The 25116-nt window shown below is 57.9% G+C and overlaps 8 protein-coding genes across 8 annotated transcripts; 3 read left to right on the top strand and 5 right to left on the bottom strand.

Annotated features, from left to right (window-relative positions):
* Positions 1-661: 661 nt before the first annotated feature.
* Positions 662-6410, bottom strand: C8Q71DRAFT_820365 (uncharacterized protein). Its single transcript, XM_047926172.1, has 8 exons — positions 5580-6410; positions 5288-5523; positions 4145-5239; positions 4027-4084; positions 3422-3980; positions 2920-3370; positions 1235-2867; positions 662-1177 (listed from the first exon to the last, which is right to left on the bottom strand). The coding sequence occupies exons 1-8, from the start codon at positions 6292-6294 to the stop codon at positions 858-860; spliced, it is 5067 nt and encodes a 1688-aa protein (XP_047782781.1). The 5' UTR covers positions 6295-6410; the 3' UTR covers positions 662-857.
* Positions 6411-6592: 182 nt separating this feature from the next.
* C8Q71DRAFT_737193 (uncharacterized protein) lies at positions 6593-7671 on the top strand. Its single transcript, XM_047922585.1, has 3 exons — positions 6593-6732; positions 6804-7192; positions 7254-7671. Exons 2-3 carry the CDS (start codon positions 6935-6937, stop codon positions 7524-7526), a joined length of 531 nt encoding a protein of 176 aa, XP_047782780.1. The 5' UTR covers positions 6593-6732; positions 6804-6934; the 3' UTR covers positions 7527-7671.
* A 2923-nt stretch (positions 7672-10594) lies between these two features.
* Positions 10595-11827, top strand: C8Q71DRAFT_331559 (uncharacterized protein). Its single transcript, XM_047917882.1, has 4 exons — positions 10595-11002; positions 11052-11120; positions 11178-11310; positions 11358-11827. Exons 1-4 carry the CDS (start codon positions 10915-10917, stop codon positions 11668-11670), a joined length of 603 nt encoding a protein of 200 aa, XP_047782779.1. The 5' UTR covers positions 10595-10914; the 3' UTR covers positions 11671-11827.
* Positions 11527-14360, top strand: C8Q71DRAFT_331646 (uncharacterized protein). The gene is made up of 11 exons (XM_047917883.1): positions 11527-12034; positions 12094-12206; positions 12260-12266; positions 12323-12667; positions 12732-12800; positions 12861-12934; positions 13006-13279; positions 13341-13444; positions 13513-13517; positions 13581-13717; positions 13777-14360. Exons 1-11 carry the CDS (start codon positions 11984-11986, stop codon positions 14275-14277), a joined length of 1680 nt encoding a protein of 559 aa, XP_047782778.1. The 5' UTR covers positions 11527-11983; the 3' UTR covers positions 14278-14360.
* On the bottom strand, positions 14358-18009 carry C8Q71DRAFT_904253 (Sodium/hydrogen exchanger family-domain-containing protein). The gene is made up of 9 exons (XM_047928843.1): positions 17623-18009; positions 17511-17567; positions 17424-17456; positions 17321-17369; positions 17071-17267; positions 16719-17010; positions 16169-16657; positions 15592-16115; positions 14358-15533 (listed from the first exon to the last, which is right to left on the bottom strand). Exons 1-9 carry the CDS (start codon positions 17638-17640, stop codon positions 14700-14702), a joined length of 2493 nt encoding a protein of 830 aa, XP_047782777.1. The 5' UTR covers positions 17641-18009; the 3' UTR covers positions 14358-14699.
* Positions 18010-19756: 1747 nt separating this feature from the next.
* C8Q71DRAFT_737178 (uncharacterized protein) lies at positions 19757-20664 on the bottom strand. The gene is made up of 3 exons (XM_047922584.1): positions 20160-20664; positions 19997-20102; positions 19757-19937 (listed from the first exon to the last, which is right to left on the bottom strand). The coding sequence occupies exons 1-3, from the start codon at positions 20320-20322 to the stop codon at positions 19889-19891; spliced, it is 318 nt and encodes a 105-aa protein (XP_047782776.1). The 5' UTR covers positions 20323-20664; the 3' UTR covers positions 19757-19888.
* Positions 20665-20855: 191 nt separating this feature from the next.
* C8Q71DRAFT_737176 (uncharacterized protein) lies at positions 20856-21507 on the bottom strand. The gene is made up of 4 exons (XM_047922583.1): positions 21397-21507; positions 21273-21324; positions 21105-21210; positions 20856-21047 (listed from the first exon to the last, which is right to left on the bottom strand). Exons 1-4 carry the CDS (start codon positions 21403-21405, stop codon positions 20999-21001), a joined length of 216 nt encoding a protein of 71 aa, XP_047782775.1. The 5' UTR covers positions 21406-21507; the 3' UTR covers positions 20856-20998.
* A 1158-nt stretch (positions 21508-22665) lies between these two features.
* On the bottom strand, positions 22666-24959 carry C8Q71DRAFT_884409 (uncharacterized protein; the record flags this gene model as incomplete). Its single annotated transcript, XM_047928533.1, has 22 exons — positions 22666-22857; positions 22918-22977; positions 23037-23160; positions 23223-23247; positions 23301-23358; positions 23417-23444; positions 23505-23564; positions 23628-23728; positions 23784-23823; positions 23880-23895; positions 23956-23967; positions 24032-24056; positions 24114-24148; positions 24198-24223; positions 24281-24306; positions 24356-24373; positions 24426-24435; positions 24491-24532; positions 24582-24641; positions 24691-24704; positions 24760-24838; positions 24895-24959. The coding sequence occupies 22 exons, from the start codon at positions 24957-24959 to the stop codon at positions 22831-22833; spliced, it is 951 nt and encodes a 316-aa protein (XP_047782774.1). The 3' UTR covers positions 22666-22830.
* Positions 24960-25116: the final 157 nt, after the last annotated feature.

Here is a 25116-nt window from a genome sequence, read left to right as displayed (position 1 = left end):
GGAGGGAGAGAGCTATTCAACGTTCAGCGGGGCAGCCGGACGCGATGGGGGTGCGGTGTGCGCGCAGGAGGTTAAGTAGCGGTGGCAGGTGTCGAGTCCCCCGTCGTCAGGCCGCTACGCGAGGTCAGACCAGCATATGTCCCGATCACGCTGGGCGAGGCGGGACGTGCTGAACGGTGGGGCCGCCGCGCTTCTGTGACATGAGAGTACACCGCTGACACCCCGCCCTCCGTCTCCGCCGTTCCTTGCGCCCCTCGGCAGGCCTCAAGACGTGCAGAGGCACCGCTCATGTCTGTTCGAAGATGGACAGCGTTAGCACATCCTAGTGTACGCATACGAAGCTCACCTGTACGACCAACGTCGACTACCGCACGCGGCTCCTAGGGCAAATGGGCCACATGTGTATCCCGCCTAGCCCAGCAACGGACGCGGGGGACGCTCGGGTTCCTGTTGTTGGAAGCATCGGAAGGGTCCGAAACACGTCGGCTGTGCGCTCCTCCGAGTCGCGAACGAAGCCCGCGCAGCCGCCCGGTAAGCGATCGTAGTAGCCGCTTTTGGTCATCCGCTTGCCACATTCGGCAAGGTGGCTGGGACTCCCGCCACCCGTGTCGTCTGTCCCCGTTGAGTGCACGCATGTCGCGGGCGGCTTCATTTCGCATTCGGGAGCTCGAGGATGTGTATTTGCAGATGCTGATACAGTACAATGCGAGGTATGGACAGAGGAGGTATGGACAGAGTAGTGAGAAGACAGACAGACGAGATATCACAGCTAACAAATCGCAAATCCACGGTTAACAAACACACAACACAAGTCAGTGTATTCCAAGAATATAGGTACGACTGCACCGGGGTGCACATCAGTCGTCGTCGCGCGTCAAGTCAATCACCGCGACCATGCGCGTTTTGAGGGGGGAGGGGTCTAAGGTCTTCCTCCTGTCTACGCTCCCCGGCAGGCGCGCGATGCGCCGCTTCACGAGGTCCCGCGAGGGGCTGTTCGACATGACGGAGTCGTCGCTGCTCGGCGGGTCCGACAGGTCCACCGCCTGCGCCTTGACGCGCCGGAGGGCAGGCGAGGAGAGCCCGACGGGGTTGACTTGCCCCAGCCGGGGGTCGTCGTCGGACGACGAGTGCTCCTTTGGCAGGAGCTTTGAGGGCGTAGCATGCAAGATAGAGTCGTCTATGATGATGTGAGATCAGCAAGCGGCCAGTAAGAGATTCTGCGAGGAACACGTACCACTACCCAGGACAGGAGCCTTTCTGAGGGCTCTGAGGGAGGACGACATGGACGAAGAAGACCCTGCTGTCCCCGCCTCCGCGTTCCCGTTGATGACCGCACCGCGGCTCTTCCGCTTCTTTGTCGGTGTCTCCGGGAGCTCGTCCCTCTCAGACTCTGCAACATTCGCCTCGGTCGCCTTCACAGCCGAATGTGTCCTCCTCGTACCTGACTCCGCTGGCTTGCTGCTCGTCGCACTCTGGCGAGCGACGGAAGACGCAGCGCGCCGCGGCAGACTGGCATAGAGACTGATACGCCTCCGCTGTGCCTCCTCGCGACGGAGGACCTCCTTGTACGTCGGCACCTCAACCGCCTCCATGAAGACGCCCTTCCGCTTGCGCGTCCGTGGCTCACTCGCTGGTATCACAGAGGACGACGCCTGAGAAGACGAGAACGGATCCTCATCGGACTCCGCCGCTCTGGCGGGGAATGGCGTCTTGGGCAAGGTCGCAATGCGCCTCGAGGTGCTGGGCAAGCCAGCGAAGGCGACGCTCGAGGGCTTCGCGGTCACTCCAGTCGACTTCCTCGCACTGTACACCGGGATCTCAGGCGACGATGACAGGGAGATGCCCGAGTCCGAATCGAACACCGGTGAGCGCGCACTGGAATGGGGCGTCTTCGGCCGCTTGGGTGTACTCGGGACGTCCTGGAAGAAGACACTCGTCCGCAACGGCTCATCCTCAGACTTCTTGAGCAGCAAGCCAGGATCCAGCAGAGGAGCAGCCGGCAAGTCAAGCTTAGCTCTCTTCGGCGGCTGCACATCGTCTTCGTCGTCACCCGAGGGCCGCTTGCCGAGGACGGACGGCCCACTGGCTGCGGCAGACGCGCTCATCGCGATGCGCTCCGCGACAGTCGCGATGACAGGCAGCGGCTCGACGTTCTCCTTCTCGCGCGCACTCCGTCTGCGCGCGGACGACAGCGGTGTGCGCTTTGGGGTCGTCTGCGACGCGCGCTTGGGTGTCATCGGCGTGCGCGGGGGCTCCGGCACCGCGCGCTGCGGGGAGTCGGGGAACGCCAGCGGGGACGAGGGCGACGACGGCTCCTCAGTGCGACCGGCTGCCCTGTGCGGGCGCGTGGGGGTCGCGAAGAGGCGGACGGGGGAGAGCTTCGGCGTGGACGGCGGGGTGGTGAAGCGCGACGGGCCGGCGACCGGCGATGGAGGGAGGGGGATGAGTGCGGGGATGGGAGGCCCGAAGCCGGGGGAGGCGAGGAGGATGGACGCGGAGACCTCGTCTTCCTCTTCCTCGCTCTCCGCGTCGTTCGTGTCCGGCGCGAAGAGGTCGTCATTGGAGTCGGGGAAGTCGGAGGAGGGCGGGAGGTCGTCCATGTCGAAGGCCCCGACGGACAGAGGAGGCTTGTCCCCGTGCAGGGCGTGCAGGCAGGCTTGCAGCCGCTCGGGCCACCCATCGGAAGGCTCCTTGACGCGGGCGTAGGATGCCTCCCAGAAGTCTGCGAAGGCCTGGGTGATAGCTTCGGGCTTGTTGGGGCGGCCGCAGAAGCCGGCCTCGACGATGGGCGCGAGCGCCTCGATCACGTCGACAATGCGAGGCAGTGACTGGATGCCGAGCAAGACTGTCTGGTATACTGGGAGGATCTGTGCAAGGGACGTTAGAGAGCATTTCGCCAATCAACCATGCGGTACATACATCCATGGCATACTCTTCCGCAGTGAACACTTGGTAGTCGTCGCTGATCCAGTGTGCCAGACCTTCCTGGAGAAGCTCGAACATGTTCATCGAAAGCTCGATCGGACACGCGTCGATCACCCTCGTGAGTGTCCGGATAAGCCAAAGAGATACGACCTTGTTGCGCGGCTCGGGAGGGTAAGTCGTGATGAGCGTGTCGTTGACCAAGTCGAGGACATCCTTTGGGACGTCCCGTGCATCGGTGATGTCCAGGTTCGAGAGGAGCAGGTCGGCGATGCGGGTTGCAGAGGCGGACATGGTAGGCGAGTGGTGAGAGGACACCGTCGACGCGACTTGGTCGACGACGGTGACGGAGTCAATGCCGTAGTCGAGTGCCCTGTCCATGGTCTCGCGGAGGATAGCATTCCAAACCTCTGCGTCGTAATTCCACATGTCGAACGCAGCGAAGTCCCTACAATCCAGTCAGATGTAGCTCGCACAGCCATGACGCTAATCAACTCACATGAACGGTGCACTGAGGAGGATGACACCCATCTCCCAGGCCACTTCGGAGTTCTCGCGCCATTTTTCGACGAACGCGGACCACACCAGTCGACGCACCTCAGAAGCCCAGCCAAATTGCGGGCCTTTGGGATGACGTCCCGACCAGAACTTCTCCAACAGGGCAGCATCGCACGCGAACAGCGTTTCTGCGCAGAGCGAAGCCCACTGCAGTCGCACGCCGTCCGCCTCGTCCAGCTCTTCGACGAGGTACTCCTCGTTGTAGAGAAGATAGCCCAAGAGTTTCTCTGAGGACTTTTCCAGTGCTTCACCTGAGAATATGCTCATATGGACGTGCCAGAGCTCGCGCGCAAGGTAGAGCTTCAGCCCCAGATTCATGCGTTCAAGTGTCGGCATCAGGTGCTTTCGGACTCCTTTGACAGGGCTTGTGGGCACAAATCCGCTGTCATGGTCGCCGTGAGCGTTCTTGACCACGTCGAGCTTGGGATCGTCGACAAGGTCAATCAGGAGGCCAGTCATGACATCCGCCCATGACGTGAGCTCATCCCTGTCATTCTCATCTAAAACAGAGTGAGAAACTGCATACGCGACGGAAGAGAGACATACCGGCAAGTCCGTCGCTCTTCGAGCGAATTAGAGCGCCCCACAGGGCAATAAGCTCACTCTTTCATATGCACCGTGGTCAGGATTCAAGCCGAGGCATCAACGAGCACAAGAAACGTACCGGGCAATTGACGCCCCAAGAGAGCTTCAGTGCGCTGAGACCATTCTTGAAGACCACCAAGAGGACGTTGAACACCCAGTTCGTCCCAACCTCGTCTTCCGTCAACTTCCGCACGCTGTGCGTGCGCAGGCATTCCTCGAGTAATGGCCGAGCGGCAGATGGCAGTGAAGACCAGTCTGCGGTGAGCAGCCCCGGTTCTGCGCAGAAGAGGCCGTGCGGGAGCAGGGTCGGGGGCTCGATGGCCTCGTCTGCCGAGTCGGGGACACCAAGGAGCTCCATGGCGGTGTCAAGGGCTTCCTTCGTCGTATGTCCACCCTTCCTGCTCATGGCGCGCAGGACGCCGAGAACGCGGCGGAGGCTCAACTCGGAGGAGGGCTGCGACAGAAGCGAGGCAATGACGGCCGAGCCTACACCGACATCGAGTATAGAGACCATGACTTTCCAGGCGCTCTTTATGCGCTCCCCAGGGGATGCAACAGTCGAGGTGCGTTCCGATTCGTCAGCATCCTCCATGTCTTCGTCACCATCGGTGGTCACCTTGATCGAAGGCGCGTAGAAGTACGCCCAGACCATACAGCGCCAGGTCATGAACCCTAGGTTACGAACGGAGCTCTTTCCGTGACGCAGACCTAAGCTGAATAGGGCAGTGATGGTGCGGCAGATCGCGTCGTCCTCGTACACCATCGGGCCCAGCAGAACGATGAAGTAGCCGAGGACCATCCACGCCCAAACGGGACCTTGAGCGACATGCCTAGGTTCTGTCGCAGCTAACAGCGTCCGGAGGGTGCGCACTATGGCGGAGTCCCTTTTCGGACTCCCTGGAGTCATGGGAGGGGCAGCGTTGCCATTCGCATCAGGTGGTGGAGGTGGTGAGTCGACAGGCCGCAGGTAGTTGGCGACGATGTTGGCTATACGAGCATGGACTGGAGATGCAGAGATGTTCGCAACCGCATACGCAAAGCCTCCGAGCGCATGACATGCCTGCGCGCGCAAAACAAGGGTCGGTGCGAGGAGGTTTGACAGGAGGGATGGAAGGATATCCGTGAATGCCGGTACAAAAATCTCCGGGAAAGCAGTGGACAGTTCATAGATCGCCTGCGTTGCGGTCAGTCGCAGGGACGGGGAAAGGGCGCATATACTGACCTTGAGACCGTCATTCACTGCTCCCTTCTTCCCCTCTCTCCCGAGTTCGCCTTCGATACCCCGACGAATAGCGTACGCTATACGCGGTGCCGCAGGTTCGATAACTTCCGATGGAAGCTCCATCGTCTGGATTAGCCACACGGCTAACGCGCAGGTTTTACGTGCATTGGGAGTCGGGAGCTCAGGAGCCATCGGGATGGCGAGAACGTGGGTCAAGAGAAAGCGCAGCTGTTTGACTGACAGCAAATCAGTACACCCTGTCAGATTGGTACGGATAAATAGCATTACGTACCAGAGTACAACTGATACAGCGCAGGAAACGTGAAGGCAACGTTGAGGAAACGTATGACAGCGTGGCAGACAGTGCAGACATCACGCGCGAATTTGGCTTGCTCTCCGGACATACCCCTCTTCTTTCGAGGGCTTTCCTTGGGGGAGGGCAATGCCACGACTACTTCCCGCCCCTGCGCCGGGCATGGCTCGCCTTCGGTTGATGGTATTTCAAGGGGGTCAATGTGCACGCGGCCTAAATCGCGAATGACAGCATCAAGGAACGCGTCACGACGTTTCCGAAGCGGTTGGAAAAGCGGCCACGTCGAGTCAACCACGCTATCCGTGGTCAGGGCAGACTTGCAACGCGAAGAAAGCACAGAGTAAGCCTCCGCGAGGTCGCGCAGCGACGCGTTCGAATCGAGAATCAGTGAGACGGGATTCTCCAGATAGCGCAGGTCGGTCAGAGGATCCGCCGGCTCAGGAGTGCACTCTTTCTGCTCCTCCTCGTCCATCAAAGGGAGCACGTCCTCCGTCTTCTTCAAAATCGACTTGCCTGGTGCAAGCTGCGACGCGCTTGACTTGACGTTGATACTTGGTGGCGTCGAGGACGGGCTGGCTGGAAGTGTGTGGTACTGGTGCTCCTCCGACCATGAGACGCGTGAACTTGGTGAAAGACGCGATATCCAGGTCTCCTTCTCCCTGTGGGAGGTACTAGGTGGTGTTGGAAGGCTCATCGTAAGACGTGGCCGGCGCGTGTCAGGACCGTGCAAGGGAAGGAGTGAGAAAGAGGTAGGTCAGGCCAGCCTAGAGAGCCCCCGGGAGGAGGAGCAAGCAGGAGGAGGGGTACAACGGTGAAGGAGGAGAGAGGCGACGACTGTGGCCTCGGTTATAACCTTGTTTGTACAAGTTGACGCGTCCAATAAACAGCGACGCGTCCGGTTTGTTGACGCGTTCGCGTTGTTTGGTCCAGATAGACGCGCATTTGGCGCGCTCGCGTTCATGCAATTGTACATCCTATTTTGTACCTACGCCAATGTCCTCTTCCCTTGCTGGTCTGCTGAGACGTTATGTATTCCGCGTTTGTCGCGACTATCAAGCCAGCCCTGAGCTCACTTTCCGACCGCTACGTCAAGGCTGGATCGTACTGTGGAGATAGGTCGAAGCCCGACAGTGTTCGTATTTCGCTTCAAGTTCCCGCTGTCAATGGTCAATGGCGCTGGAGGATGACATCTCACATGCCCAGTTCGCCGTCACGTTCCCAATACTAGCGCTGGTAAGGCTGCATATTATTGGGTTTTTAAGCTGACGTTTGTTTGGCTTGGCAGGTGTTCACGGCTTCGTGTCAGTGGTGCAAACCGTCTACTCAGTCCCGCTATGCCCGCGGTCATGGTGGTGGCGATACTACGATCCTGTACGTTGTCCTCTCTCATCGACCGGTTGCCTCGCTGCGATGATCCTCTTGGTCAAACGATGCATGAACCCAAAGGGACTAGCTTCGCAACAAGGCGATGTAGTCGTGGAAAGACTTCGTTGGCCTCTTCCGTGCTTACCTCGCGATTTTGGCACCAAGACGGTGTACGTACCATTAGCGGGTACGTACTACGGTGCGATCTTCGCGCATCCCGTGCGCAAGTACGTGTGCTTGTCATGTGCCAAACGGTACGTGTTGTGCACTGTTAATCCCCAGCAACAGCGACAAACATCTGTGGGAACGTGTTCATTGCGCGCGCGATCATGCTCCTTCACTTTCGTACTCCCGTACATGCAGCTCGCAGACCGCGATCCTCGCCCCGCACAGGAGACAGTCATGTCATTCCATCTGCGAGGCCGGCCTGGGTATTCTAGTCCTCGTATCAGACTGTACTGCAGTCGGGCCTTAATTGGCCAGGTGCATTGCGGTCGGGTCCAACGTCGTTCGTGGCGCCCCGAAGATGCGATGCGACAGCTCGAGGAGGGGAGGGTCTGACTGGACGATGTCTGCACCTTGGGGACCGAGTGGACGCCTATTGCTCCCTGTGTTGATCTCTATCGCATCCGCTGCGCCCATCGCTTTGAGGTACCCATATCCCTCGGCCATCATGAGTAGTAGGCGCTCTCCATGACCGCCCTCTCGGTGCGTTCGTTTTGCCGGGGTCACTCCGCGGCCGCAAGTGGTCTTGGTTGGGCAAGTGCGCTAGGTCGGTGGTTCTGGGAGTAGAGTACTGCTTGCGGTTGGATGACGGGAGAGGATGGATGCGGATGTACGAGGTGGTCGACCGTCGAGGTTCTGGGGTTCTGCTCTTTGGCAATATCGCGGCTCGTAGTGTCGACATCTTGGCTCACGCTGAGACGTGGCTGTCTACGGATTCCTATACTTCCCGGCCGCTCGCGAGCTGCATTGGATTGCAGCTGATGAATTTTTGGGATTATTGTGCTCTTCGAGAGCATTTGGACCTTCGTGATGCTACCCTCATGTCATAGTTATGCCTTCAGGTATTGCTGCATGATCATTGGAAGTTTCGAGCACATCGCGTGTAGTGCACAGGCCAAGGGGCGGGAGCTAGTTCTTCAAAGTCATTGCATTCCCTCTATTGCTCGACCTCGCGGAACTCCCAAATTCGTTTCAAAGTTGTTGTCGTGCTCGAATGCATATCCGTCCTGCAAGGTCATAGCTCCCTTAAAGTGACCGCGCAACGTAATAAGCCCTCACAACAGAGCCAAACACTATCCGAATTGTATTTACGTTGCGCGGACAGGTCTCCTTCTCACTCCCCCCATGCAGCCCGCAGAACGCGACCCTCGCTCCGAACAAGAGATCCTCGATGATCTCCCACCCAACGAGGCTGGTCTGGGTCTTCGAGTCCTCTTCGCAGGCTGTACTGTGGCCAGGCCCTAAACGGCCAGGCAGCGCACTACCCACAATCCGGCCCAGCGTCGTCGCGACGCCCGAGTTATCTCGGAGGGCGACGGCATGTACTGCGCCGCGAGGACAGGGCAGTCATCCACACTCGTTGCGTTGGTTTCTTTCACATACCGCAGCGTTGACTTTTACGGCGCTCGCTGCGACCCTGAGCCTGGTCCGCATTCCTCAGGTTACAATGATTCCTCAGGTTACAATGGTTGTCGTTTGAAAACGATTCACTCGTCGGTGCACCCATGGGGTGCTCCTCAGTGGGCACGAACCCCTGCGCTGGCGTGTGTACTTTATGTGTAGACAGACCCGGAACCTGTGGATGCAAGCTTAAACCCAGAGGCAAAGGACGCAGAGACGGCGGCGAGTATGCGAGGAGGCTAGCCAACGGAGTTCTGGGCCGCTGCCCTTCAGCGTATCGCGGTTCCTTGGCTTCTCATGTCCTGGCTCGACTGGGACGTGGGGCCATGGACCTAGTTGTCCCGACTGCTCGTGGGCTGCATGGAATTTTTGCAAATATTCCGCTTTTCGAGAGCGTGTCGAACGTTTGTTCTACCCACTCATTAGAGTATTGATTATTAGGTCTGCGGTGCACCATCCCTTACATTGTGAAGTTCAGCTTTTCCGAGTCCTGTCTCAGGCTAGCTTATATGCTTCGCGTGCTATCTGTAACGTGGCCTTGACGACAGGCAGAAAAAAGGACTCGGACATGATCAATGGCTTTGCAACTATACAGCGGCGAAGGACGCTACATCACTCAGGGTACAGGTCAACCTGGATTTGTCGCTCTGAGCGGGCTCGATGACCGAGAGGTCCCATCGCACTGTCACTCATGAACTAGGTTCCGAACAGTGAATCACCATCCTGTTGTTCTCTGTTACCTAAACAACAACACCAAACATGCACTATCTAGAGTGCGTCTTGCATCTCTCCCGGCTTTACAACCTCACCCATGCAGCTCGCAGGCCGCGACCCTCGCCACGTACCAGAGGCGTTCTACGTCCTCTCGCTTCGCGAGGCCGGCTCGGGGTGCTCTTGACAGACTACAGCATGGTCAATCGCTGTCAACAGCTAGGCGATTCCTCTGCCATGCGTCGCCGCCTACTCTCGTTTCCCGGAGAAGCGAGTCGCAAGCTCGTGGAGGGAAGGGTGGGGTCGGCCCTGGCGGTATCGCACCATGGCTTGGGCTACCATCCACGGGCTGAAGCACCTCTATCGCACCGTCTGCACCCAATCTTGACGTCCTTGGGTGCCCCGCCAAAGGTAGCCGGTACGAAAGCTAGCGGTGTCCTGGCCTCCACAGAGTGATGCGCATGTTACGGTAGCCTCGGCTGGGCGCTGTGCTTTCGTGGTCGGTCGATCGCCGGCCAATTGGTACCAGGTCACTAGTCATATGGGCTGCCGCTAGTGCGTAATCAGTGGAAGGTGCATGACAATATACCGCTATGACCGGTATGTCGGTGAGGCGAAGAACCCAAGCTGGTTCAGTGGTCGTCGGTGTACGAGGGGGTTTAACTTGAAGCACGGCTTCTCGTTGGGCGTTGTCCTTCAGCAGACTCGCGGCTCGTACGCGCATCGTTCTGGCTCGTCTGGAATGTTGTGTGCGTTCACGAACCGTGTACCCCGGCTGCTCGCGGGCTGCATGGCTCGTTACCAAATTTTTCGCACTGTTACACTCTTCGGGGTGACTGGTCCTCAATCAACTCTGTCACGGTGCTGCGACATACCGTGTACAGATCATTCATGTTCAACGCGTTGTGACACTTCGTGTCCGTCTCACGAATGGCATCCACCACTGACACAGAGCAGCTCCGACCTTCGGAACTAATAGACGTCTTGGACGTGCGCCTGTGGCCTGTATCATTGTGCTGCAGGTATTAGGCTTCGGTATATGTACAGACACGTGTGAGTGGTACCCGCGTATACAATGGCAGTACAAAACATACTGCAGTGACACGGGCCGACCTGCTAGCGGGCTCCATCAAGCCTGATAGACCGGCTTCGTGGCCGAGATGGCCTTCAAGTTCGGTGTACTACCAGGTGAGACCATGCAGGGGCGGATGCCTGCGCAGAGATCATGCACGGACGGCCGTTATGCAGAAGTGCTATCTTAGTGGCAACTTAGTGGGGTTCCAAACTCGGTCAATGTTGTGTAACACTACGCCCAGAAGCCATGCCAACGCGGACACTGGCATTCAGTCGGACGAGTTCCGACGAGATGCCGCTGCTGCACGGACGAGCCTCTGCATTTCTCGCGATCTGTCATTTGGTGTGTGCAGTCAGGGCCGCAGGCGATGGCCGTGCACATATGCAGAGTCGGAGGGGTACTTAAACGACTCGGAAGCTTGGCGACATATGGCTTCGACTTCGGACTCGGACTCGGAGCGAACAGACACATACATAAGCCAGGCTGGATCGTCCTTGGCTTTCACCCAAACTTTGCTATAGAGTCCTATCTGCACCTATGTCTGACCTGGATTGCGGCTGCTGTCTCTTGTGCAGCACCTGTTTGTCGGGATGTGTTTGCTTGGGGTCGTGTATGACATTTGCATGTAAGTGGCACTATTGTTCTGAAGTCGACCCGCTCTCAGTCCTGCTCAGTCGGATGCCCTACTAAGGTGAACCTTGATAAGGAGAAGCCTGCTCGTGTGTGTCCGCAGTGCGATGATGGTGAGTCCCGTTCGCGTACCTTCTGCCCAGGAGCATGAACGTTGACCGCGCGCGCAGTTGCTGTATTCCCCGCGGAGTCCCATCATCAGCTGAGATGTTTCTTCTTGCCTGTCGCATCCTTCAGCTCGAAACAGATCTGGGTATGTGACACCTGCGATTGGCAAGGTGTAACGAAGAAGACGGATGCATCGTGAGCATCAATCTCCACTGACCGTGCTGCGTCCAACACTCCTTTAGCCCAGAGTCCCCAGATGCTGCCGTCAAGTACCCGGAGACGGCTGGGAGGCCATCAACGACGGCGCACCAGCCCTCGCGGTCGAGAGAGATGAACATTCCTCCGAACGGTACAGGACCGGCCCACCAGCCCACTCGGTCGAGAGAGATGAATGTCCCTCCGAGTCACGGTGGCGCAGGCAGACCACCGACGCACCAGCCTTCGCGGTCACGGGACGTGAACGCGCCGCCGAACGCGCATCCGCGACCCTCGAAGGAACCGGACTTGCCCAATCCGTACGAGATGACCACGCTGCCGACTGCAGGTCAGAAGTAGTTTATGTCGAAGGACATTGCTACTCGGGATCACTAGATGTCGTTCGCTATCGTCGAGACTCTTCTCATCTATGCATGTTGCCTTTGCGGAGATATCACAGGCCCAGCAGCATTGCCGAATCCTGAAGTGAGTGCAACAGAGGGCTGATGCTTCTCCGCTCATAGCGGGCTTCGCGTCACGGCATGTCAAATGAAGCGCGTAGCCCCTCCACGTCCGGTAACCGACTTTCCACTCTACCAAGTCGCTCCTGGTAGTTATCCCCACCCCACTCAACGCGCCCATGTTTGTATTTCTGTGATAGTGACCGCCTCTCATGAAGGTCGCGGTTGTTGGGTCCGGTGTCGCTGGCCTTGCTGCTACTTGGGTGCGCATCGTCTAGTAATGCCTAACCTGATGTTGAACTTCTTACCCGCTATCCGCTAGGTGCTCAACGAGTACTCTGAGCATGAAGTACATCTATACGAGGCGGATCGCATCGGTGGTCACGCGAATACCGTCAGCTTCACGATCGCAGGAGAAGTGGTGGATGTTGATACGTGAGTACATACTTCAGTTGTCTTTGGTCAATCTAAGCTTGCCTTTGGTTCAGCGGCTTCGTAAGTATATCAATTGAGAGGGTGGACCGCTAGCCTGACACCAACATGGGCTGTAGATCGTATTCAATCCTACCACCTACCCGAATTTCCTCCGATTTCTATGCCTCTACCCTTCCTTGAAAGCGCGCATACAGGCGACCGACATGACATTCTCCGTCTCTCGGGATAACGGGGCTTTCGAGTGGGGCGGTGCGAGCCTAGGTGCTGTCTTCTGCCAAGCCCAGCACCTGCTGGATCCGAACCACTGGCGGATGCTCTATGACGTTGTCCGGTTTAATGCCTGCGCCAGACGACTGCTGGATTCGAGGACGTGTGGCCTCTATGCGTCGGAGGAAATCTCAATTGGGGAGTACCTGCGACGAGAAGAGTACTCCCAGTCGTTCATAGACAACTACCTCATCGTATGTACCCTTCGCTGCGCAATCTCACTGGACAGAATATGCGTCTAACTGTTTCTGACCACAGCCGATGACAGCAGCCATATGGAGCACCCCTCCCGACAAGTGTGCTCTTGATTTCTCAGCTCGTACGCTTGTGAGGCGACACCATTTACCTCTGCGCTCTGCGTGTTCATCAAAAGCAATGCATCTGTAGATCCAATTCATGCACAATCACCACCTTCTGCAGATCTTCGGCAAGCCCTCTTGGCTTACGCTGGCAGGAGGCAGGTACGTGTCATGCATTATCCCTGTCGAATTTCGCCATGGTCCAACGCTCACTCGATTCTGTGCGTCCATAGTAAATGCTACGTGAACCGCATCCTGTCCAACCTCCCTGCGGCACAGCTACACCTGTCTCGCGTCAAGTCTGCCAAAGTTCGTAAAGTACACGGTATTGAACTGAAGACCGCATCCGGTGAGCGGGCGGTATACGACCACGTCATCTTCGCATGCCACAGCGACACTGCGCTCGATATCCTCCGAGCTGGAGGAGGTGCAACTCCGGAGGAAGAGAGGATCCTCGGAGCCTTCGAGTGGAACGAGAATGTGGCAGTGCTACACTTCGACAATGCCGTAGGCTGAGTCTGTGGTCCGCTATGCGTGAGTGAGGGCTGACGACGTTGCGTGTGGACAGCTCATGCCGGAACGACGCGCCACTTGGTCATGCTGGAACTACCTCACTGCGTCTGAAGAAGGCAAGGACGGACGGAAGAAGGCCAACGTGGACCGGGTTTCCCTGTACGGTCTCATCACACATGCGCTCAGGTTCATTGCTGACGGCCGCCCCACTGGCACGCACACTACAGCACATGTACGTCAACACCCATTGACGCCTCCATGTACGCACTGGCAGCCTGACCACAGACATGCGCAGACTGGATGAACGCCCTCCAACACATCCCGGAGCGGGACTACGGGCCCCTCTGCGTCACGCTCAACCCACCCTTCGAGCCCGATCCCTCCCGGGTGATAGGCGAGTACCATTACGAGCACCCCGTCCTCAATGCCAAGGTGCGTCAGTCGGACTCACGGCCGCCCCGTCCCAAGATGACCCCCATGTCCTCCCGCAGGCCATTCGGGCGCAGCAGGAGATGCCCAGGATCCAAGGGGAACGCGGGATCTCCTTCGCGGGGGCCTGGCTTAAGTACGGCTTCCACGAGGACGGGTTCACGTCTGGCATGCGCGCCGCAGCCGCGCTCCTCCGCGCCTGTCCTTCGCCGTCCGCACATGAGAGCGCGAGCTCGGACACGGGCGAAGGCCCCTCGGAGACGACGCTTCCGTTCGAGATCCTCGACGCGGACCGGGAGTGCGAGGAGGATGGAGCTACGATGCTGCTCGCCCTGTTCTTTGATGTGTTGGAGGGTACATGGCTGAGGGCGATCATCGGCGCGGGCTTGTCCGTCTGCATGCTGACCATTAGGTGGTTAGTCCAAGTCGGCGTTGCTGCGCAGGAAGTGGGGACGGGCGGACGGTGGACGAAGGCACGGTCAAATGCCCACGGCGTCAGAAAGGGCTTGAAGCGGGGGAGGAGGGCGCAGCCTGCCACGTCCAGGAAGAAGAAGCGAGACTAGTAGAGTTTGACTGCTAGCATGTTCGACGATGGGCATCGCGTAGGAGACCCGGACTCAGACTTCCTCAGACACTGTCGAGGAACACCCATAAAACGCGTAGGATCGATCGGAGCAGCAATGTCATTTGCAGAGTTGAGAAGCTATGGAAGATGCGAGAGACAAGCGCGACGAATGCTACGTGATACAATCGATGCATGTGGGTGAGCAAACGACCATGCAGAGAGACTTCCGACAGAATAAGAGAAGGTGAGAAAATGCTATGTACGGATAAGTGATACACACGGAGACTGACACGAATTACAGGGTCCATACAGTTCACACTAGATGAGCATATCTACAGGGAGACCATCTAGTGAATTGCGACGTACGCACGGAGCATGCTATCCAAGATTTCAGACGAGACGCGGCGGGCGGGGGTACGACTACCGCCTGATATCGGGCAGGGAGAAGCGGACGTTGCGCGGGGAGTCGTCAGCGTGGTGGTTGCTCTGCGAGCGTTCCCCCTCGTCCTCAGAGGGTACCTCACTTCCAGGCAACGGCGTCGCCGGGGAGGACGGCGAGAATATGCGCGGGGTGTTGTACCCACTCGGCGAGCGCTGGTCAAGGAAGCGCACAGAACGCACAGAGCGCGAAGGCGACTGCTCGCGCGAGCGCAGGTCCGTCGTGCGTATGGAGTCTACGCGGGAGTGTTTTGGTCGCGGGAAGCGCATGGAGGACGCTGGCGTCGCCGCGCCCCCCGGCTCCGGCGAGTTTCGTCCACGGTGTTCCTCGGGCGACTCCGAGCTCCCCTCGCGCTCCTGCTCCTGGCGATGTGCAACGCTCAATGCGGCTTGATCGATGCTCGAGCTTCGCTGGGGTTTATGACCGCCGCTGGAGTGACGGCGGAGGGACAGCTTCTTGCGGGTGGGCTTCTTGCTGCGCCGCCTCCCCTCACGCCTGCGCCCCCCGTCGCTCGCGTCCGACATCCATCCCTCGTCTCCCTCGTCTTCGCCCTCTCCCTGCAGCATCGACATGACGTGCCGCCCCCCCTCCTGCGCGCGGCCTTCCACATGCCTCGCTGTTCCTTGAACATGTTCCGCGCCTTCTTGAATGTTGCGTTGCGCGTTCTCAACAATCGACTCTAGTTCTTGCGCTCCGCTCCCTACTCTGTTTTTGATCTCCCCTACCACACCCTCTGCCGCTTCTTCCGCGACGCGCACGGAGTCGGATGTCGTTGGCTCTGGGCCGTAGTAATTCCTTTGAACTTCGACCTCCACCTGAGAGCAAGGCATCAGTACACCGACACATGATTGACATCGAACAAGGGCAACACACCTCTTCTCCGGGCCCAGAGCGCTTCTCCACAATCCTATGCGGGCCCTCCTGCCACTCCTCCTCAAGGCTGTCGCCATCGGGCGGGTTCTCGTCGCGCACATCCGAGCCATCCCGCCTGCGCGTCTCGGTATACTCGGGCTCCCCGCTCGACTCGCTGCGCTCCTTCTCCGTGACGCTCTCCTCCTGGGTCGGGATCGCGCCGCGCTCCATCGCGTCCTCGCGGTCGCGGTTGATGATGATCTCCTCGCCGGGGCGCACATGCCGGGTGTGCGTCGCCCACTCGGGCACGCCGCGCGACGTGAGCGTTCCGAACGTGTCGTGCCGCGACCAGGTGCGCGTCACGGAGTGCACGCGCCGGCCGAGCGAGAAGAACGGGATCGAGAGCCCGTGGATCGTGATCGAGCAGAGCACCATGAACGCGACGATGGGCTGGATGGATGCCGCGAGCAGCTGGCGTTGGTTCGCAGGCGGGTCTTCGGGCTGCGGAAGCTGCTCCGCCGCGAGTGTGGATATGAATACGGCACCTGGGTGAAGTCAGCGATTGCATCACGGCGGCTTGACGTCAGTGCGGACTTACCGACGCCCATAGGCCCAAAGTGTCCGCTGAAGATAGCCTCCCGGAACGTCTTGACGTCCGGGATCCACTTGTACAGAGCCATTATGATGGGCAATCGCCTGAGGAGCAGAACCAGTATCGCAATGACAATGAGGCGCCACACGCTCAGAGTCAGGGTCGCGTCCGCAAACGAATCAAAGGGCATCCACGCGCCAATGAACACAAACGAGGCAATGTTGAACAGCAGATCAATGACGGACGAGAACACGGCCTGCTCCGTCTGCTTGTTAAAGAACCCATCCCAAGCGAACGCAGTCCCGCACGAGAACGCGGCGAGGAGGTCGTCGGAACCGATCAGCGTGTTTACGCCGATGGTGAGCATCGCGAGCGACACGTACTGTGCGACGTAGGACTGCCTGTCGATCAGGTCCTTGCGCTCGCAGAACTTCATGAGGTACCGGAAAGCAAACCCGATAATCGCGCCCAGCACTACGCCGAGGATAATCTGGTCTACATCGTGATATGCGGGTTAGCACAACCTCTTCACTCGGCAGACTAGAGATGTACGCACATAGCCATAGGAATAGGAACCAATTTCCGATCGCCTGTCCCGTCGATCCATCGTTGATGAGGTAGAGCGAGATAAAGAGAAACGGGAACGCCGCGCCGTCGTTGCAGCCCGACTCCGCAGCGAGGAGGTGGCGTAAATGCGCGGGTACGTGCTTGTCGGCGTACTTACCGCCAACGACCGCCGCTGCCAGGATAGGGTCGGTGGGCGTGAGGCAGGCTGCGACTGCCAAGGAGGAGAGGAAGTTGAGTCCGGGGATGAGCGCATAAATGAGGCCAGCTGATACGAACCAGCCCTGCGGTCCCGAGTAAGTTAACGTTTTGGCTCGTAGCGCGCGGGATAGGAAGAGACGCACCCATGTCATGACAGGGACAAGAAGGAAGAGCAGGCTTTTCCAGTGCCTCGCCATGTACGCTTTGGGCAATTCCACACCTATGGCGAAGACGCCGATGGCAAGGACAACGCGCGTGAACTCGAGAGTGATAGTATTGGTGGTCTCGATGTTGCCCCCGCCCCAGTCGCGAGGGTTGAAGATATTTGCACCATATGGGCCTACTCCGGTCAGATTCATAACGCTGGGTACAGTAGTGGCTCAGAGGACGTACCGATGATGACCCCGAACAAGAATGCCCAACATGCTTCTCCGATGTACAGCTGAGGCTTATGTTACGCCCTATCCATGCACACGATATGCAAGAATGAACATACCTTTTCTCGGATAAACAGAGAGAGCATGCCGAACTGCATGGCCGATCAGGCAACGTGAACCTATGCTGAGGACAAAGATGGACCTACAAGGACGACGAAGGCACCGAGGGCGGCATAGATGATGTGAGGTATGGAAACCTCGAACTGGCGGCGAGCATGAAATCAGCGCAAGAGCCGAAGTCAAGCCAAGAATGCTTACCATATTGAATCGTGACATGGTGTAGGAGTTGTGGTCGTTCCGGGCCTCTCAGCGATGATATTTCGAGAAAGGACTGGCGGTCGTAGAGTCGGACGTGGTCGTAACGACGTGAGGCGACGTGATGGTAACGCGAAAGCGTTGAAGGAGGGTCCGAAGGATGTGGAGAGATAATGGCAATGGAAGGCGACCGCCGTCGGCTTGTCGCCGAGAATGCCCAGCGCTGGACGAGAATGCTTACTGCTCCAAGCTGACTACAGCCGAGGGGGCTGTGCGGAAAAGAGGCTCGTCGCTGTGGAGGACGGCGGCGGGGGCGCAATTAGGCAAGAGGGCGGATGCATGCGCAGTGGCGGGCTGGCGGAGGCCGTTCTTATGGCGGTCGCCTGAAGCAGAGCTGGGCCTGCGTCGGATGGCCACCGGCAGCCCTCCGGCACGCGCCCCGGAGATCGTCCCCACCCTCGGCTCCGCTCGGCATCTCTACTCAACGCCTCAGCCTCCCCCGCAGCCCAGGCCTGTCCATCTCCTCAGCGCCCCGCGCCTTCTTCCCTTCGCCGCCGTCTCAATCCAGCCATCTGCCTTCCTAATCCGTGCCATTTCGTTTGCCCGTCCAACAAAGTCCAACACAAAACGTCGGCGGCAGCGCACCACAGCATTGAAGTTCCGCGGCCATTAGTCACATATGACTTCTTCCGACCGTGCTTCCAGTACCTCCTTGTTCCCGAAGAAACAGTCCAATGGAACCACGATGCTCATGACTCCCGCAATAGAGCAGCGGTATCCGCGCATAGCCTCGGAGTCCTCCACGCATCCGTAGCACGGTCGCAGTAGTCCTCCTACCTCGGAAACAAGCCATCAAATGCCGTACACCCTCGCCTGGCGTGGTGGAACACAGAGCGCGGCGCCGTCAACGGGCCCACGCTTAGCGGCTGCACCCAAGTCCGCCTCGTCCTCCTGGGAACGCCCTGCCGCCAACGCACCCACCTGACCGCAACGCGACGCGCGAATACGCGACGACCGCGACCCTCGCGCCCTCCCCGGCGCATACGCAGACAGAATCGCGGCCAGATGACCCTCGCGCCTTCTCATAGCGTCCCGCGCCCCGTCAAATCCCTCCCTGCGCGTCGCGCACACCCCGCGAGGCCTGCCTTTGCTGGCGCGTTCTGCGCCCGCACGCGGCGGACGCGTGTTGGCATGGATAAAGATTTGATTGCGACATTCACGACCGCTGGTTCATCGCGCCCGCATGTCTTGCGCGTATTTGGAATGCTCGTTCCGCTCCCGTGCTCATCGAACCCGTACGCTCCAAATAGTGTCGCCAGACGCCCCGATCCACGCTTCACGAGTTCCTATGTATGCTTTGGAGGCTCTTTGACAAAGAACGCGGAGGCCGATGACAGGCGCGGCGCAGCCCGAATTCAATGAAGAACACTGGCAATACAGCAGGCTCGCGTTGGGTGCTGACTGGATGGCGCCTTCAGTGGGTCAACTGAGGACACCCGGAGCTATCGTACGTGTCATGCCTTCACAGCGGAACTGACGCCACAGCGTACAGCAACACGCACCTTACGCTACTGGCTCGTGCACCCAGGAACCGGAGGTACCTGGGTGAACCACCACCCGTAAACGTTTGTCGTATCCCCTGGGAGGCCTTTACGAGAACGCTTCATGAAGGGTTGGATGAAGTACCGACGAACATTGGGAGCGCGGAGGACCAGGCTCCTTGCGTCACAGCGAAACGCATCCTATATACTGGCAGCTCTCAGCGCCATTGCGTCTTTTTAGCCATTGCGTAACGGATATATCCTCCGCTCGCACAAGCTCGGGGCTATCTGTGGTATGTGCTTGGAGTCTGGGACTCTCATCACTGCAGTTCCGATGCTTCTGCTCCAAGACGCTCCGCAAAGCAGCGTATCCTTTACCGGTGACGATCGCGTCCGGGTCCAACCGCAAGTGATATGCGCACGAATTCATACTAACAGCACTTGTAGGCACCACGCGAAGACCTCGCGTTGACCTTCTCATTACGACTGGCCAAGCTTGTTGTATCCTGCCAAGCTGTCCCGGATCTCTGTTCTAGTCCATCAATTGCAAGCACAACATCGTCCAAAGGAGTGCACTGACGCCTTGTTCCGCGCTCGAACAAACTCGAACACCATTGTCTCGGCGTTCAAAAAGGTAATAGTACAGTCGCGATACACACCGCGCGGAGCACATACACCAGTAATGTCCACAGCAAAGCCAAGAGAAAGTGACAACAACCCTAGGCCTCTCACGCAACGATAAGCCCGCACCGGTCGCACTTCTTCGTGTTGTCGCACCTAAGCCGACGCAAGGGTCCGTCAGCCATCTCAGCTCGCCTCGCACAAGGACGACGTACAGAAGAGCGAGCATGCCGACAGGGAAGAGCGCGACGGAGCATATAATCCCGATGACGCCGTACTTCTTCGTGACCTGGTGCTCGCCCCGCGCACACTTCGCCATCACTGCATCGTATGGTGAGTCTCTGCAGTGCATGTACTTAGAACGGACTTGGGACTCACACTCGAGCTGGTAGTTGAACCCGATCTGTGCCTCCGTGTTCACAGGCTGCGGGACCTGCACTGGCTGGGCGCTGGGCGCAGGCGCAAGAGCCGGGGCTTGGGCTTGGGGGCCTGCGACGGCCTCATACTGCGGCGGGCTCGCGGTGTCCTTGCTAGCCATCATGAAACCGATTTCCGATTGAGAAGGGAGAGTTGCGCAAGATCGATGGGGGTAGGCGGTTGTCCGGGGAGGAGTGCGGACTGCTGCTTTCGTGCCGCGCGCACGCGGTTCAACTTTATGCAATGTGCGGTGAGGCGGTGCGCTGACTCACTTACAAGGGCCGGGTGGACCAGGAACGACAGGTGTTAGTAGGTCTCGGTACGAAGCTGTCACTGAAAAGATAGTGGAATCGGCTGCGGCGATATGACGGAGGTTACTGTCGCGGAAGACTAAATGGCCAGCCACCATGGTGGACCGTTTGGCCTCACACGGTTACCTCCGCCCGTCATATATCATAGGTGGCTGCTGAGAACAATCTGCATGTGAGTACAGCTTTGACATGGCGCCCTCTGACGGTTCCCTGTACTTACTTGGACCCCATAACGGAATAGGCAAACCAAGAGCAACTTGCGTTGTACAGGCTGTGAGTGCTGACGTAGATCTTGGCATATCCTGCTCACCTTTTCACGATTGCTCTTAGGCCGCGCAGTTTGCTGTAAAGAAGAAAGGAAACAATAATGATAATGACCGTCGTGAAAGCAGTACAAGTTCTGAAGCCTCCCAGAAGAATACACTATCCAAACATCCCCGCACCTCGACGGCAGAGGTGCCTATGTAGAACCGCCGCTCACACTGACGTTTACTCGATGATCTGCCCACACCGCTCGCACTTCTTCTTGACGTCGCACCTACGCAGCAGGCTGGGGTCAGTACATTCCACTCACACAGACAGACAAGGTACGTACAGAAGACAGAGCAGACCGATCGGGAACAGGCAGACGGCGCAGATGATACCGCACACGCCGTACTTCTTCGTAACTTGGTGCTGGCCCCTCGCGCACTGCGCAAGGACTGCATCATCACACGCATGTAAGCACCTCCGCGATTCTACAAGCATAGCAAGGGGTACTCACGCTGGTTCTGGAAGCCCGCACCAACGGCGGCATCAGACATGGGCTGCGGGGCCTGCGGCGCAGACATGGGCGGCTGGTAAGCAGGTGCGTTCCCGTAGCTGTTGTCGTACTGGGGGGTGCCAACCTTCTCCATAGTGAATGATAGGGACGTTAAAACAAAAGGTTGATGTGAAAGGCGTTAAGAGGGCGCGGCGAAGAAAGGCAGGCTAAAAGCGAAGCTGGGAGGCCGAATGAATGTGAATGGGGGTGCACCGACGGAGGCGCGAGGCTTATATTCGCGATCGGTTCGGCGGGGCGGTGCACTGACATATCTTCTGGTTTACCGAGCCTCACCCCGAGCTCCCCACCTCCGAAGGCAACTGTCAAACCACACCGCCCGCGTTGCAGTCTGATCGCGCCATCACTCATTCACAACACCGCATTCGCAGTAGCGCCAAAGTAGCGCCGATCCACATCTACGAGCGCTAGCAGTACAACTCCACGACCGAGACAGGAGAACAATCGTCGACGTCGTGACAGTGGCGCCGCAAGCTATGTATGCGACCGCACGAACCATGCAGCCTTCGTCTTGAAATCAGCTCAGACTGCGCGCACCGCTGTGACAACACCTCCATGGGGCACTACTCTCCACGGTGCTCGAGTCTCAGCCGCTGATCAGGGCGACAAGCTTAAGGTACAGTACCCCTTAGTCTCCGTTGCCGACCATAAAAGAACGACAAGCGCTTTTATGAGTACCCCTCACCACTAAGAAGTAGCCATGTCAAACCGCGCTCCAACACGCCAGCGCCTCAGCACCGGTACAAGTCAAAACTGACAGATGAGAGTTGGATGAGAGCGTACCCGCAGTGAAACTAATCTGCACGATGCACGTAGCCCAGACGTAGCCCCTGTATCCCGTGGTCCGGTCCAAGCCCAACTTGCCTCACATTTACGCGAGTGTCAAGCAGGTATCAAGGGATCCGACATGTGCACGAGCCCATCACGCCCGACATGCCCAGGAATCAAGGTTGGAAACGCGGAGCCAGTCGCGACGCGACAAAAGCGGTGACACACGTACGAAAATATCTGAGGCTGAGCTTCAAGCTGCAACTGCAAGTCCCGGACCTGCTCTATTTGAATGCTCCAGCGATAAGTGGGTGACCGTACACCGCCTTGTACATGGCAGACAAGTTTATGGATACACAAAATGGTGGGTAAACGAATGGCGAACCAACGACGAGCCAAAATGAAGAAGAACAACAGGGCATCTAAAGGAACACTGACAGAAGTAACGTAAGTAGTACATGGTCTAGAAGGGGAGGCGTAGGATATTCTCAAACATACCAACGAACGAAAAAGTGGCCGACGCGAGAGCCGTCGTAGTCGACGCTCTGCGCTTGCGAAGAAAGAAGGTATAAACAACGACCAGCAGATCTGTCAAAGAGGGCGCGCCTGGCCAGAATCTAGACGAAGGCAAGCGCAGGTACGAGCGAGTCAGAAGGTAAGTGTCGAACGAGGGCCCCTAGTGCGGGTAGCGCGGTCTTGGTGTTGTTGCGGTTCTGAGGGAGAGCGGTCCTTTTTATAGGGCGACGGCGTATGGTTGCGACTGGTGGGTCAATGATGATCGTCAACACGTTGATACAGATGATGCGGAGGATCAACGCACGTAGTCATTGTGAATCGATACCTCTCGATGCACGCCGACCTCTACTGTTACAACAGTTCCCTGCGAATACACCACCTGCGTGAGATTAACATCGCAAGCGCGTATCACACGACACGTACCGTGGCAGTTTCCGGGTCAAGCTGCGATCCCATCCGTGTTGCCTTATCGAGCATGAGGAATGTGGGCATCGTAGTCTGGTCGTTGTCGGTGCCACGACCGCGGACGACCCTGCGGGTATTCAACCTGTCGTAAGAAGGGGAGACGTGAGCATTGAGCGGGGCACCAAGCAAGGCGAAGATACGCACGTGGCCAGGAAGGAGTTGGCGTACACTGAATGGCAGGTGAGTGAACATGAGAGACGGTATCCAGATGAAGGAACGTACGCTTGCTCAGGACGAAGTAGAAGCCCATGAAGATGAAGTTCTCAGGCATCATATCGTACTGCGGTAGTAGTCAACATCTACTCCGGCTGTGGATAGACCCCAATCGAGACACTCACCAAGATAACAGTGGCCAGACTGATCGCACTGCATGCGGATGGTCACAGATGAGGTCATGCATCATGTTAGAATGCTCAATGCACGTACCTGGTAATGACGCCCGTGTTCAACGCATAGATCGTTAGCCTGTTCACGAGCGAGTCATCCCTGCAAGCCATCGATCGGTCGTCAGGACACATTGTCGTACAAAAAGCTGGTGGAGGCACTAACTTCGAATACCCTGTACGCAAGTTCCGCAGGAAGTAGCACAGGGCGAGGGCGGTGACTATGTCCGTCGCTACCCCGAGACCGAGCGAGATGGTGCCGACGACCTACAGAGGTATTCTTTTATAGGCGACGGCTGCAGTGCATCACAATTGGACATACCTTCAGATCGGCGAGCTTGGTGAGGTTGGCGAGCTGGAACCTGCAGGCACCTTGGGTTAGGGTCTCAGAAGCAAATTCGAGGGCACCCGTGCTCACGCTTGCACGGTGTAGACTGGCAACGAAGCAGCAACATTAGCTTGGGCAGACCGCGTGCAGCATGAATATGACCAACCACATGCCATCCCTACCCGAACAAGGATAGACGATTTAGAACTCTGTCTGCCATACTGCACAATCGATTGACATACCAAGCTGGCCGAATGTCAAAAGCAGCTACGGAGGCAATGTGGTTCAGCGGCTAGCGGACAAATTTAGCGAAAGAAACCTTACAATGAGGCTCGTGATCCAGATATTGCAATTACTGACTGCAGCATAGTGAGAAATCCGTCGCGAATACGGGGGCGGTGGGCTCACATCTCCAGACACGCATGGCGAAGCACCTGCGGATTGCCAACTCAGACAATGAAATGACTAAAGGCATGGCTTCGGGTACTCACGCTTTCACGATCGCTCCCGCCGTCGCCTGGGAAACAATATGAAGACCACGCTCTGCAGGAAGTCATTTCACTCACGCCTAGTGTGACTTGGAGCTAGGCAAGTGTACATCAGCGAGAGTAACTCGGCACCGCGGGAGGAGCTCACGATTAGGGACCTATCGCAGAGGGTCAGCGTGGCACAAGTATTGTATTACAGAGATCACGACGCACCATTGAGCGCGCTCGATGAGAATGAGAGGATTCCCCCAGTTGCTACACGGCGGTCAGCTCATTGGGAGGGGATTAATTGGCGGGGACGTACGTGACCAGGTAGAAGTACACTGCGTACGCGATGAACGCAGAGTCGACGACTTCCAGGATCCTGATGACGCGTCAAATGATGTTCACTGCCGTGCACCGACGCGACGCACCATAGCGCTGCCACCTGGGACAGAAAGGTTCAGCTCGAGCTGCCAAGAAACAATGAGAAGTGTCCGCACCAAGGCCTTGTAGAACGGACGGTCTTGGGGATATCGCCGGAAGTATTGGTACATCTGGCTGCTGAGGTTCCCAAGTAATCTGCAAATCCATCTCGTATACAAGCGCACGATGAGGCAAGATGTGCGAGTACGCACACGGCAGAACATCCGAAACCAATGAAGGCCGCACCGAACGTGGTGTCATAGCCGATAGTATCCATGGCCGCGGTGGGACGTGCGCAACACGCGTACGGCGATTGGAAGGGAAAGGAGTGTGGGCGACCCGAGGGGCGAGATGTACGGGAACCCCGTCCCTTTCAGAGCAGCAGATGCGGCGCTGAGAATGAACGTCAGAGAAAGAGGAAGAGCGAGCAGGCG

This window comes from Rhodofomes roseus (genome assembly GCF_022264815.1).
Source record: "Rhodofomes roseus strain CIRM-BRFM 1785 chromosome Unknown C8Q71scaffold_3, whole genome shotgun sequence".
Lineage (NCBI taxonomy): Eukaryota > Fungi > Basidiomycota > Agaricomycetes > Polyporales > Fomitopsidaceae > Rhodofomes > Rhodofomes roseus.
Note: the sequence above shows the minus strand (reverse complement) of the source record. Positions and strands in the feature narration are given on the sequence as shown.